The 13163-nt window shown below is 50.8% G+C and overlaps 1 protein-coding gene across 13 annotated transcripts in view; it reads right to left on the bottom strand.

The window, feature by feature from the left end:
- Kcnq2 (potassium voltage-gated channel subfamily Q member 2) overlaps positions 1 to 13163 on the bottom strand; it is a 59850-nt gene that overhangs the window by 29579 nt on the left and 17108 nt on the right. For all 13 annotated transcript variants that reach the window (XM_026787142.1, XM_026787143.1, XM_026787146.1 and 10 more), the window contains exons 2-8: positions 8982 to 9072; positions 7895 to 8021; positions 7395 to 7570; positions 6368 to 6493; positions 4532 to 4642; positions 3980 to 4075; positions 465 to 559 (exon numbers count right to left, since the gene is read on the bottom strand). In XM_026787142.1, coding sequence (XP_026642943.1) covers positions 465 to 559; positions 3980 to 4075; positions 4532 to 4642; positions 6368 to 6493; positions 7395 to 7570; positions 7895 to 8021; positions 8982 to 9072 — 822 coding nt within the window. The remainder of the gene's footprint in view (positions 1 to 464; positions 560 to 3979; positions 4076 to 4531; positions 4643 to 6367; positions 6494 to 7394; positions 7571 to 7894; positions 8022 to 8981; positions 9073 to 13163) is intronic.

Genomic DNA, 13163 nt, shown 5'->3' with positions numbered 1-13163 from the left:
GTACACACACACGTGCGTGCACACACGCTCACTCACGCACACACACACACTCAGTCACTCACACACACACACACTCAGTCACTCACTCACACATACCATCATCACCCTGGTCTCTTCTGGAGAACACAGTCAGAAGAACACAGTCACCACTGCCCTTCTTTGGCATTGCAGCACTAAGGCCATCACTCATCTCACGGAACAGCTTGGGGTGGGGATCACAACACAATGTTCCTCAAAGAGGAGTGGAAAGTAAAAGGATGGGAACAAGAGTAAGAAATAAAAGCCATGACACTGTAAAACAAAGAACAAAATCAACACGGTGAAATAAACCACACAGAATCCTTTGTGGAAAAATACATACGCATGGGGAAAAAGAAGAAATAAAAACCAATGGGGTAAAGAACAAATGGAAATTAAAAAGCAAACCACCGTGCAGGGTGGGGAGGCCGGGCCTGGCGCGGTACCTGTACATGGGGACAGTGACTGTACGCTCGTAGTACTGCCATGTGGAGTGCAGGTCGGTGCGTGAGAGGTTAGTCGCATAGAATCTCCAGGCAGACTGCAGTGGAAAGAGGTGAGATGGTTGCAGCTGGGCTGAGGCTACCCCGCTCCAGGGACCTCAGCCCCCGTGCCTGTCCTCACCCCACAGCCTCAGGGTGTGGGAGATACTTGCTCTGGCTCACAGCGAGCCTTGGTGATCTTCTCTTCCGTCTCTCCTGACATCGAGTGGGTGACTTCATTGCCCTCCCCAGTCCTAACCCAACCCCATGAGACCTAGGGAGGGAGGTAAAGTAAGGAGGTAGCTCCTTCCTCCAGGCAAGATGGCGCAGGCTCGGTCTTCCTCACTGGCTCGGGCTTCTTTCCATTCCCTATACTTTGTTGCTGTTGTTGTTACGTTTTGTTTTGTATATGCAACATAATCCACACAACATAAAGTCCATCACTTTGACTGCTTTGAAGTACCCACGCCATTGTGTCACCATGCCGCTATCTAACCACAGCCTCTCACCCTCAGAAAGGCATGCCCATCCGTCCACACTTCTCACCCTCAGAAAGGCATGCCCATCCGTCCACACTTCCATTCCAGCCTCCTCCCAGGCTCTGGCAGCATCAGCCTTTTAGTCTCGAGAGATTCAACTGCTTTGGAAATTTCCTAACCACGATTATATGTATGGTCTGTTAGTTTCTTACATGGAGGGAAAGGCCCTCAGAGCTGACCTGAACTTCAGTGTGCACTCAGCTCCATCCCTTTCCTGACGAAACACTTGGTTGTACAGGTATGTCACATGCACTTTGATCATCCTCCAGGGATCATAGCTATCCCATATTCTGGCTGTTATGTATAGAGCATGATAAACACGGAAGCTTTTGGCTCAATACCTGTTCTGGGTTCTAACAAAGGAGAGAACGTGTGGGTAAGGAAACAATTCCATGTGTCACTTTCTTTTCTGTTTTTCTTTTCTTTTCGGTGCTGAGGGTAGAATCCAGAGCCTTGCACGTGGGAGCCAAGAGCTCTACCAGTGAGCCCAGCTCTGATTATTGTCTTCAGAGTGGTTGCTGTACCACACATCCCCTCAGTGATATGTAAAGTCCCAATGCCACCAAGTCCCCACCAACACATATTTTCCATTTTTTAAAGTTTTAACCATTCCAGTGAGTCATGATTTAATTTTCATTTCTCTAATAACATAGCATCTTTTCACAGGCTCATGGCCAGTTGTCTCTCTTCTTGGAAAAAATGTCTCTTTGAGTCCTTCCGAGTTGTTTGTCTTTTTGTGATTGAGTTTTTTGGAGTTCTTTATATATTCTGGATATTAAGTTCATTTCCAAACTTTTCTCCCATTCTATGGGTTGTCTTTTCATTCTTGAATGTCCTTTGAGGAACAAGTTTTTAATTTTAATGTTCTCTAATTGTTTTCTTTTGTTACCTTTGTGATTTTTGGTATCATACATAAAAGATAAAAACAATAAATCTTGTTTACTTCTGAAGTGTTTAATAGTCTTAACTCTTTTATTTAAGGCAAGGTCTCATTATACATCCCAGCCTAGCCTCAAGCTCGAGATCTTCATGCCTCCGTCTCCAGAGTTCTGGGAACACAAGCAAGCACCACATCACTGAAAAAGAAAACAAAACTCCAAACAGAGTATGATGTCTGTGGTACAGAACTTAGGAGGCTGAGGCAAGAGGATCACATGAGTTTGAGGCCAGCTTCTGTTACAAAACAAGCAAAAAAAGCAGTAACAATAACAAAACCGGTCTCCATTTGTCCAACACCATGGATTGAAACAGTTCTCATCTGTAAGCAGCCTGCAGATGGGCTAACTCAAATGGGCACTCACTGTTCTGCTGGTGTACCTGCCCTTACATGAAAACTACACCGTTTTGATGACCACAGCTTTGTAATTTAGAAGCTGAAAGTGTGAGTCCCCATACTTTGTTCTCCTGCCTCAGCACTGCCTGGATATTCAGAGTCTGTCATAATTCCATAGACACCTTAGGATTAGGGGTGGAAGTCGTTGGACTTATGACCAATGCAATGGACCTGCATACCAATGTTTGGGAAGAGCATTTTAACGCGATGAAGTCTTCTAGTCCATGAACATGGGATGACTTGCTTTGGTCTCCATCAATAGTTCAGTTACATCAAGCACATGGAGTCCAGGTTGGTCAGACTGACTTCTACAGAATGGCGATACTTTGAGAGCTTAGGAGGCCCTGGTACCTCCTCTGAGACTCCCCTTCAGGCATTTTTCTGCTTGGGATCCAGAATCATACCCAAGTGATAAATCTCTTGAAAAACTAGTCTTTATACCCTTGCCCCTACCTCAAGGTTACTGGGGTCACCGCTAACCAAATCTTTGGCCCCCAAACATGCAGGAAGGCCAACTTCACTCAGAGGAAGGACATTTTGATCAATTACTCTACGGCCTTGCATCATAAATGGGTTGGAGATATCTTGAAGCTCTCGAAGCCATCTTGAAGTCACGGGGAAAACCGTGCAGGTAAGGCAGAGAGACTTCACCCACAGATATCCTCTGTCACTTGTGGGTAAAGCAGGGAAATGTTGTTGCTCTTTGGTGTCATTTCTGACTTTTGGAAGACTCCTAGGCAGCTGCTGAATGGCCTTTGAGAGGAGTATATGATTTTGCTGCCTTCTGTTAAACCTTTGGATCCCGTGGGCATGCAGTCATTTTCTTTTCAAATGGGCATTTTGGTTTTTTTTTTGTTGTTGTTGTTGTTGTTTGGGTTTTTTGTTTTGTTTTGTTTTGGTTTGGTTTTTTGCAATTACGAAACAGTAGCCATGTGTTTTGTGGTAAAAGCTATGTAGTAATACATACACAAAAAGAGGCTGGACCCAAGGTTGAATCTGTGAAGGCCACACCTTTAGAAAAGAGAGACAGATATAGGGCCACATTCAGCTGGCAAGAAATCCTGGCCAGCTCTAGGGTCCAGCAAAAATATCTGTCTTCTTGCACACATGTTCAGATGTTCTACATTCCATCTGCCCCTAAATGATAAGGCCAGCTGAATAAGCTCAGTGAAGGAAAGCACAGTGTCCACAGGCTGAGCAGCTAGGCTGAATTAGCACAGATGTGGTTCAAGAGCCACTTGATGCCAAACTGCCAACATCTCTAAGATGTGGGTCTCATGGCTGCAGAACAGATATGATGAGATACCTACCCACAGGGCACTGGAAAGATCTGCATGGTTACTGGGACAGTATGGCCTTAGCCAATAACCCGCTGGGAAGAGGGCCAGCTAGCATCACTACCGTGAGTCACTGGGTGTGTGTGACCTCAGGTTGTCTGAACTATTCTCATACTGAAAATAATCTTGTCTTCCAAACATGGATCTATCCATAGACATGGAAAAGCCTGGTACAGCCATTGTCAATGCTAAAATCTTGGGGGGGGGACTCCCTTCTAGGTAAGGTGGAATCAGAACGGGGGCTGGTCCTTAGCAGGGACTGAGGCTCACCTGGATCAGACCTGCTGCAGGGTTCCGCCGCTTCTCAAAGTGTTTTTGCCGGTGCTGCTCTTGGACTTTCAGAGCAAAGCCAGATCCCAAAATGCCCTGCAAGTCACTGAGGTCAGACCACACCCTGGGACCACGACCCTCTTCACCCTTGCCTACAAGGGCTTCCTGCATCCTTGGAATTCCCTAGCACCTTGTCACCTAGAGACCAGGCTTGGGGGACTCTCTGGTCAGATCCCAAACAGGAGCCCTCCTAACCTGCTCTGTCCACAAGGCAGCTGCAGCCAGCTGCCCTCTGCCATCCCCAGGGCGGCAGTTGGCACGCCCATCCTAATCTGTATAGGGTGAATGAGGACCCCACTGTCTAGGGTCATTCAGATGGGATAACCACAGAAGTCAACAGAGCTGTGTCAAAAGGCCTGGTCCGGTATGGGACCTCTCTAGGGAATGTGAACCCCATGGGGACAGTTCACAGGTGGCCTGTGGGCAAGTCTTACAGGGAGTCTCTGAGACACCCCCTAACACCCCTAGGGCAGGAAGGGGTGTAGGACTCACTGCAGGAAGGGCGAAGAATGAGACGCCAATGAGGGTGAACGTCGCGGCCAACAGCCTCCCGTTCCAGGTCTGAGGGTACTTGTCCCCATAGCCAATGGTCGTCAGGGTGATCTGAGGGGCAGGAGGCTCCGGTCACTTGGGCAGACTGGCAATGGCCTACCAGAGGCCTTTAATCCCAGGCCAGACATCCCTGCTCAGTCGTGGGAAGCTCTCCCAAGTAGTTTGCCTGTATCTTTGGGGGCAGCTGGACACTGAAGCCACTCAGACTTGGGCTGGACAGACAGGAGGGTCACCCTTGTTACATAACCCATGTTAGGGCAAAGCAAGGCCAGGGTCAGCAAGGCTGTCCTTTATCCTTCGATCCTACCAAACCCCAATCTCTCTTCATTCCCAAGACTCTAGGGAACACTTGAGATGGGTGGGCTACACAGTACACACCAGAACCAAACAAGGACATCAGTTGCCACCAGGCGAGGTGCTGATGTATCTAAGCCCCTGCTCTGTGCTCAGAAGTAGGGGGCATCAGTGAACTGACAGGAAGTGCAAGGATGCCAGGGTCCATAGAGGGCAAGGAGAGTAGGGTTCAGGGATGATGGGGACAGTCTCTCAGGAGGGGAGGAGGGCAGTGGTGGCAGAGAGAGGGTGGCCAAGAACACAAATGAGTAGCAGTGAGGGGGCTGTATTTTAGGAACCAGCAGACATTTTAAAATACAAGAATTACTTCGAAACAATAATGATAAAATGTTTGCTTCAGTTCTGGGAGAGAAGAAAGGCCTAGGCCCAAAAAATTCTGAAGAGAATGGACTGCATCACCTTCCAGGACCCAGGGCCAGCTGGTTACAGCTCAGATCTCCTGGGCGCCAAGCTGATTCCTGTGGCAGAGCCTGGGTACGCAGACAGTCCAGCTGCTCCCGCCCTGTGCCCATCACACGCTCGCCATTGCTACTTACCTCCCAGCCTTAAATTCACTTCATTCCCACAGGCCTGCTCCTCCCCAGGAGGACATTAGGAAGATCATTAATAAACTACCCTGTGGCTTCATCCCCGGGGACGCTGTCTGATCCTCTCCCAGAGACTGCAAGTGCAGCACCTGTCTAGATCACCATCTCATGGGTTTTCAGGTGACAACAGCCTCTTCCCTGAACCTCTAAGGAGTCCAGAGTATTGGAGTAGGAGGGACTACAAGAAACCAATTTCTCTCTGATTGGGATGGATCTCAGGACTAGTGTGGTCTTCAGAAAAAAAGGGATCCAGGAAGCCTGTCATCCTTGCCCACTCCAAGCAGAAGTCCAACGGTGTCTAACAGTCCCTCTGAAAAGGGACAATGGCAGGGGACTTCTGGAGTATTCAGAGTCCAGCATGGGGAGCCTCAGGCATAAAGGCCAGGTAAGGTTCTGGCATTTGGGCAGCAGCAAGTCGGGGTCACTGCCAGCAGGTTGCAGACCATCTAAAAAAGCCCCAGAGAGTCAGGGCCCCCTTTGCAGTGTGTGTGTGTGTGTGTGTGTGTGTGTGTGTGTGTATGTGTGTGTGGTCACTCAAGCTTTTACGTGGGTGCTGGAGATCTAAACTGAAATTTCCATGTTCTCACGGCAAGCAGGTGACGGTCTGTCTGTCTGCTACCACATCTACCAACACAATAACCACAGCACCCTCAACTGTCATCTCCATCATGACTACAGCCAGCCACCAGGGGGCCTCCAAGAGACATGCCCACCCCAGTCAGCCTAAGGGCTGTCAGGTCTCTCCTCCAGGTCCCAAGGGGCAGGGTATATCTTCAGGACAGAAAAGGGGGGGGGGAGGACGTGGAGGAGGAAGTGATTCATGACCAGGACTTACCAGGCCCCACCAGAGTGCATCTGCATAGGTGTCAAAGTGGTCATTCTCACCCTTCTCTGCCAAATACACCAGAAAGGAAGCCAGGATGAGGCAGAGGAATCCGATGTACCAGGCAGTCACCAGTTCCTGCAAAGGCAGGAGAACATATCATTGCCCCACTAGGGCCAACTCAGACAATGTCAAGCATGAGAGCCCTGCTCTGAACTGTGCACCTCAAGGGCTTTGGGGGACAGAGTCCCCTCGTGAGGCCAACAAGGTACTGCTAGAGTAGACACTGGTCAGGGCCGGCAGCAGGACTTGTCTGACAATCAAGGGTGACTTCTGGCCGACCAGCACAACTCTTTCAACTGAATATTTTAAACCTTGGAGCAGAGCATCCAACAGCCCAGTAAACATCCTGTTCTTGGCTGGGAACACATACCCCAAGCCAGGAATTGATGTCCCAGCACTGGATACTGTGGAGATAGCCTCAAAAGGGGGTGCAGGCCTAAACAGGTATACACTCAGTTCCTAAAATTGAGAGTACAATGAAGGAAGGGAGAGACCAGGTTCCAGGGAGCTCAATTTCCCCAGGGTCCAGTGCCTGCTCCCACACCACCATGGCCAAAAAGGGGGGGTGGGCTAGCAGGGTAGAGAGCATTTGACTCAATGAGTCCATCGTGAGGCCCAATAGTACAGGTCTTGGCCACTGAGAACTCCTTCAACACAGATTGTGTGCCCACAGTCATCCCATGAGTTCCCTGGTCAGCAGCCACCACAAGCCACACCTTAAACAATCCCTACGCAGGTGATTCAGGCATAGTATCGATCCAGGCCCTCAGAACCAGGAAGGGAAACACTCAGCTACAGGGGCTGCCAGCTATAGGGAGGGCAGCTCAAACTAAAAATAGAAAAGAGCTTCTGGGGACAGGTGAGGAAGGAAGGGGGAAGATTGTCCATATCTGGTCCCTGGTTACATCCACTTTAGAGCACTCCCAGACTTTGGAGCCAGGGTAACCAGCAAGACCCAGGCTGGGCCAGGGCTCACCTTGCTGTGAGCATACACCACGGATCCCAGGAGCTTCCAGGTGCCACCCCTCCGGTCCATACGGATCATACGTAAGATCTGCAGGAACCGCAGGCTCCGAAGCGCAGATGTGGCAAAGACATTTCCCTGGGAGCCGGCAGCCAGCACAGCGATGGAGGCAATCAGCACCATGATATCTATGGAGACAGGCACAGTGCCCAGGGTCACCTCCTCTGGACCCCCAAAGGATCAATGGCCCCATAGACACACAAGATCATGTAGGGCCTGCGGAAGGGTGGTTCCCAGTGCCCACCCTGCCTACCTGTGGTGTCCAGGGAAGACTGCCCAGCACTTTGTCCCTCCCAACATCTAGGCCCTGTCAGCCAGGGGCACCAACTCCAAGTCAGTAGTAAGAAAGGCTTCCAGAAGACCCCTCCCCTTTCACTCAGCCCACAGTGGCCAAGACAGAAGCAACTCTTGCCCCAGACCCAACTCTGGTGGCCACGTCAGCCAGGCCTCACCAATCACACAGAACGGCTTTCTGGCAAACTTGAGCCTGCCCCTCCAGCCTCGATACCGGCAGCAGCAGCCCGCAGCCCAAATCCTCACAAAGTACTCAACGCCAAACACCACGATGGTCACGATTTCCTGGGAGGTGGGAGGAGCACAGATAAGACACTATCAGGTCTTAGGAAGACTGGCTGCATAGTACACGGGCAGTCTCAGGACAGGGATAGATAAAGTCCCATGGCTCAGGAGCTAGAAGTTAGAGCTGCAGGTCTACCCCATAGGTCCCCCAGCTCACGTCAGCCAGGACTGAATCCCTTATAGATACACTTCTCCCAGGGCTCACTGCTATCAGCAAGTCCTGGCCTGTAGACCTCCAGAGGAACCACCCTTCCTGCCTCCCTTCTGAGCGATATCTGTCCTGTTTGAGATGGCGTGGGAGGCTCTGGTGTCAGGGTACTGGGTGGGCACACTGACACCGGCACTGAGCGAGTTCTTAGTCAAAGCGAAGGGAGAGCGGGTTCCTCTAGAATTCAGGCAGCCCCGGGGCAGTGGGGGCAAAGTGGGTGGAAGAGCATCCTAGTGGGATCGCTCTCCTTGAAGGGCCACCTCCGTTACCAACGGCAACAGAGCAATTACGTACTGTTTCCATGACGCCCACCCCGGCCCCATCGCAGGATTTATGTGAGTGAGCATCACGGCCTCCCACCCCGTCACCCACATCTTCTGTGGAGCACCCACACTTCCAGTGGAAACACCTATGCACTTAGACTCCAGAGAGCCGGGTGGGAAGGAGAGGCGGTGAGAGCTGTTTGTTGTGATGTCACTTCTGCTATGGACTGGGAGTCTAGGAAGGGGCTTGAGGTCTGCATCACAAAGCCGGAAGCAACGTTGGCTGTGGATGCACGAAAGCCTTCTGCTCTGGAGGAGCCCTGGATACAAAGGCCTGACTCGCTCAAACACTCAGGGGTTAGGGACATAACTGGAGGGCTCCAAGACTTGGGAGGAAGACTACAGCAGAGGTTTCACCATGGGATCAACCAGGGCTCTTTCCCAACCAGGCCTCTCCTCCCTGCTGCCCTGCCCAAGGGTGCAGCTTACCAAGATGTAGAGGGCCCCCTCTGAGCTCTTCTCGTACTCCTTGATGGTGGAAAATACAGAAAGCACAAGGCAGGAGAAGACCAAGAGAAACCTGCAGGGGTGAGAGGCACGCGGTCAGTGGGCCAGCCTGGGACGACAGTCGCTGGAGGGCCCTCAGAGAGCAGCAGGGAGAGCACAGTTCTCACCATTTCCTACCCAAGACTCTCTAATCACACTGATTGCTGGCCAGGCCCCCTCCCTTTCTCTGGTCTATCCGGTTTGGGTCCTGACAGCCTTAGCTAGTGCAAGAGCAATTAAAAGAACCAACCCCCACACTGCCCCACAGAAGACAAACATTCATACTTTTTTCACAAAATGCAACACTTCCTCCCTGGGTTCAGAGGCGAAAGCTTCTCTTCATACTGGATTTGGTGCTGAGCAAGAACTTCTCAGATCATCGTTCTAGCCTTGTCATAGTCTCTCCATCTCCCCTTCCTTAAGATGTAGAGACCCCTGCTGGACCAGTGTATGCTGTAATTATTCCGTTCCCCTTTTTTACCTGACCCTCCCTGGCCTACCAAAATTCTCCTGCAAGACCTCTGCCTCTTTCATGGCTATGCGCATCCTCTGACAAGCTGTATGCTTTCTCCCTTACCCAACCCCAGAGGACAAGTGCCAGAGTCCTACCACAGGAGCCCAGCTTGCAGCCTTTGACAAAGGCACACCAAGCGACCTAAACACATGATAGACAGCACGGCAATAACACTGCCGGCTGAGGACCACCACACCCACACCTCATCCCGGGAGACTGGAACAGCTGCAGGTAAATCACCAGAAACAGACTCTAGAGCCGGCGAGATGCTCAGCAGGTAAAGACGCTTGCTGTCAACCTCAGGACCTGAGTTTCATCCCCTAGACCACATGGTAGGAGAAAACCAATTCCCATAAAGGGGATGGAGTGGAAAAAGAGGGAAAGGGGGAGAGAGAGAGAGAGAGAGAGAGAGAGAGAGAGAACTATAATAAAAAAATTTTAAACAGAAAATAAAAACTCCAATACAAATGAGCCTCGCAGGTGTGCATAGGATGTGTGTGTGTCAGGAACCCACCTCTTAGGCAGCTCCCCTGCAGATGACAACCCATCACACAAAAGAGGTACACCCAACACGGAGCCATGGGGTCCTGTGCATGGAACATGCTTGGCCACAAGGCACCAAGAAGAACTTCACGTCCATCAGAACCACAAGAACTCTTGCTCCAAGAGTTTCTTGGGCCTGTTTCCTCCTGTCAGCCGTCCCCTGCTACCTTCAAAAGCCAGGCGTCCAACCACATGCCCAACACACAATGATAGCAATGATGATGACTATGTCAACAGAGCTACCATGCTCCTGTTCGGCCTCTGTGTCCTCCTGTGACCCCTACCTTTGGGTAGCAAAGTCCAGAGGGTCGGGTTCCTTCCACACAAATCTCCCTCTCAGCCTAATGTGTGGCACCGGCCACTGTCCCCACCCGTTAGTTCACAACTTCCCTCTTGCCACTCTGATTAATGCGACTGCAGGCTCAGGGTGCTGTCCATGAGGGCATGCTCCCTTGGGTGGTCACCTCCAGCCCAGACAGGTTTGGAGCACAGCACAACGGAATTGCGCCCAAAGATCTCCAGGAAAACCAGGAGTGTTAAGCACACAGAATTGTCCTCTCAGAGGAATGGACTTAAAACCTGTTCCTCTATCCAGAAAGCTGGGAACTGGAGGTGATTCACAGCCTGGTGATGCGCATTATCTGCTGGGCCAGGGATATCAAGCTCCCACAGCCAGGACCAGAAGTGGCGAATCGTCCAAATGACCTTTACTATAGCCGTATGACTGAGACCAGGCCAGATCCTTCCTTAGGCCCGAAAGCTAATACAGGTAGCCCATCTCCAGAGCCCAACCTCTTGGAAGAAATGACATGTACCCTGAGTAGAGTTTCAATGTAATTATGCCTCCTTGTATACCAGGGATTGTATTACACTCGGAAAATTTCCCCCAAATTCTATTGTGTTTAAATATGCTGACAATAACCACTGCCCCCACCCCCGGCATCAGACTCTCTAGATCCTAGAGACTAGAAAGTTTGATCCAGGTTGAAAGAGTCAGTGAACCAGGTTTCATTCCCACCTTGGCACAGTTTGCTTCCCTACCTGCCATGACCACCTGCAGGGTCCTCCTCACAGACATACCCCTTGTCACGTGTCTCTTTGGGGATCACTTCAAACACAAACACAACCACTTGCCATTGAGTTGCTGTTATCAGTGTGGGGAGCATGTGCCTTCTCTCCTGTACGGCACAGACATACTCTACCTCCTAACTGTCTTTTCTAGTCCAGGGTTCGGAGTGCTCACGGGTTAAAATCCTAGCCAGCCAATGCCAGAAGTACCAGCCCAGGATTTTTGCTCAGACAACCAGGACAAAGGTGACCCTTTCCACCTGGAAAATGGTTTTAGCCTAGGAAATTAGTCTGTGAGTTAAGTCCCAGGGAACCAGCCACAGGCAGATGGGGAAGAGAAAAAAGCACACAGCTGAGCCCTCCCATCCAGGTCTGCCAGAACCCCTGGAGCTGCGGGAGATGACGCCCATCACTAAAGATGCTGCAACTGGTTTCTGGTCCTGCAGATTAAAGACCTCTAACTTTTCTAGGCTGTAAGTGGCTGAGGGTCAGGGAAGGTCTTTCTACAATATCACCACTCATCATAATGGTGCTGTGGTCTACCTCGCCTTGGCTCCTTCCCTTCAGACAACCACAACCAATAAGACATAAGGCAGAAAACAAGGAGCTGTGGGTCCTGTTTGGTTGGCAGAGTTCCTGCCTAACAGACACAAGTCCCTGGGTTTGGTACCCAGCAGAGTATAAGCCAGGCATGGTGATAAATACCTATCATTCCAGCACTCAGGAGGTAGAGGCAGAAGAATCCTGAACCCCCAAAGCTGGGTCCCACATCCTGAGAGGAAACAGTACACAGCACACAGGTCCAAAGGCCCACTGTCTAGGTGAAGAGCCTATGACCACTACTCTGGCATCTCAGACCCTCAAGGTCCTGGTCCCACATTCCCAAAGCATAACTGGCCCATCGGGGTAGAGACAGAAATTCAAGCACTTCATTGATAGAGCCTTACACATATCAGTAATCAATACATACCCATCCTGTGCAATCATCAGTTGCTCACCTGGTCGCCTGAACTCAGGGACCTGCTGTAGGCCTTACTCATAGAGGCTTACTATCTCATCCCCCATTCTGCAGGCTCCTGGCTCCATGATTCCAAGTACCTAAACTCTGCAGAGCGTGACCTGTACTATGGTTTCTGACGAAAGCGTCCATCACATCTGAAAACACAGCAGCACCAAGACGTGCTTGACCAATGGCATATACTAGCACAGCCACACTGAAATAGACAAATGACTTGCATAGGTAAGGAAAGGATAAGGGGGCGTAGCCATGTGCTTGGGGACCCCAGGTGAGTTAGCCGTCAAAGGGGAATGCCCTGATGATACTTTAGGGCTGCCATGGGAAGAGATTTGGGGCCAGGTGCCACCGGCAAATGTCTCCATCACTCAACACTGATCTCACCAACATCTACCCAGGACCTGGTTACCCTGCTCTCAAAACGCCAACTAGCAGGTACCATAAAGACCCATGCAGGCTGGTGAATATACCATGCCATGACCTATGCAATATGCCAGCAGGCATATATCCAGCCCAAGAGGATGGTGAGGTTGGGATGGTACTCTCAGAAAGACACAGGGAACTGGCCAAGGGAGATAAACGAAATATAGAGTTCAAACACCCAAAAGTAACTCCAAGAGACTGAGAGGAAGTCAGCTTGCATGAGAGACAGTGTACCCTATCACTCTGATCACCAGTCAGAAGTCAAGACACCATTTTCCCCCAGCGAGAGATGAGGATGCCGCAGGGGCCCACACTGTATATTCCAGCTTGAATCAGGCCACAGCAGCAGATAGCCAGCAGCATTCAGGAAGCATCTGTCACCAGGATCCTCAACCTTAGCCTTAACTAAAGCTCCACCAACATTGGCCCAGAAGAGACGCGCAGTCCCTGATGATCTTCCTGGACTTAGGTCCCAGGTTTGTGGCTCCTGAGAGCACCCAGCCCTGGAGCCCCAGACTTCCGACAGGTCCCAGGTTTGTGGCTCCTGAGAGCACCCAGCCCT

The sequence above is a fragment of the Microtus ochrogaster genome, linkage group LG8 (assembly GCF_000317375.1).
Source record: "Microtus ochrogaster isolate Prairie Vole_2 linkage group LG8, MicOch1.0, whole genome shotgun sequence".
Classification (NCBI taxonomy): Eukaryota; Metazoa; Chordata; class Mammalia; order Rodentia; family Cricetidae; genus Microtus; species Microtus ochrogaster.
This window is presented reverse-complemented; position numbering and strand designations above follow the sequence as displayed.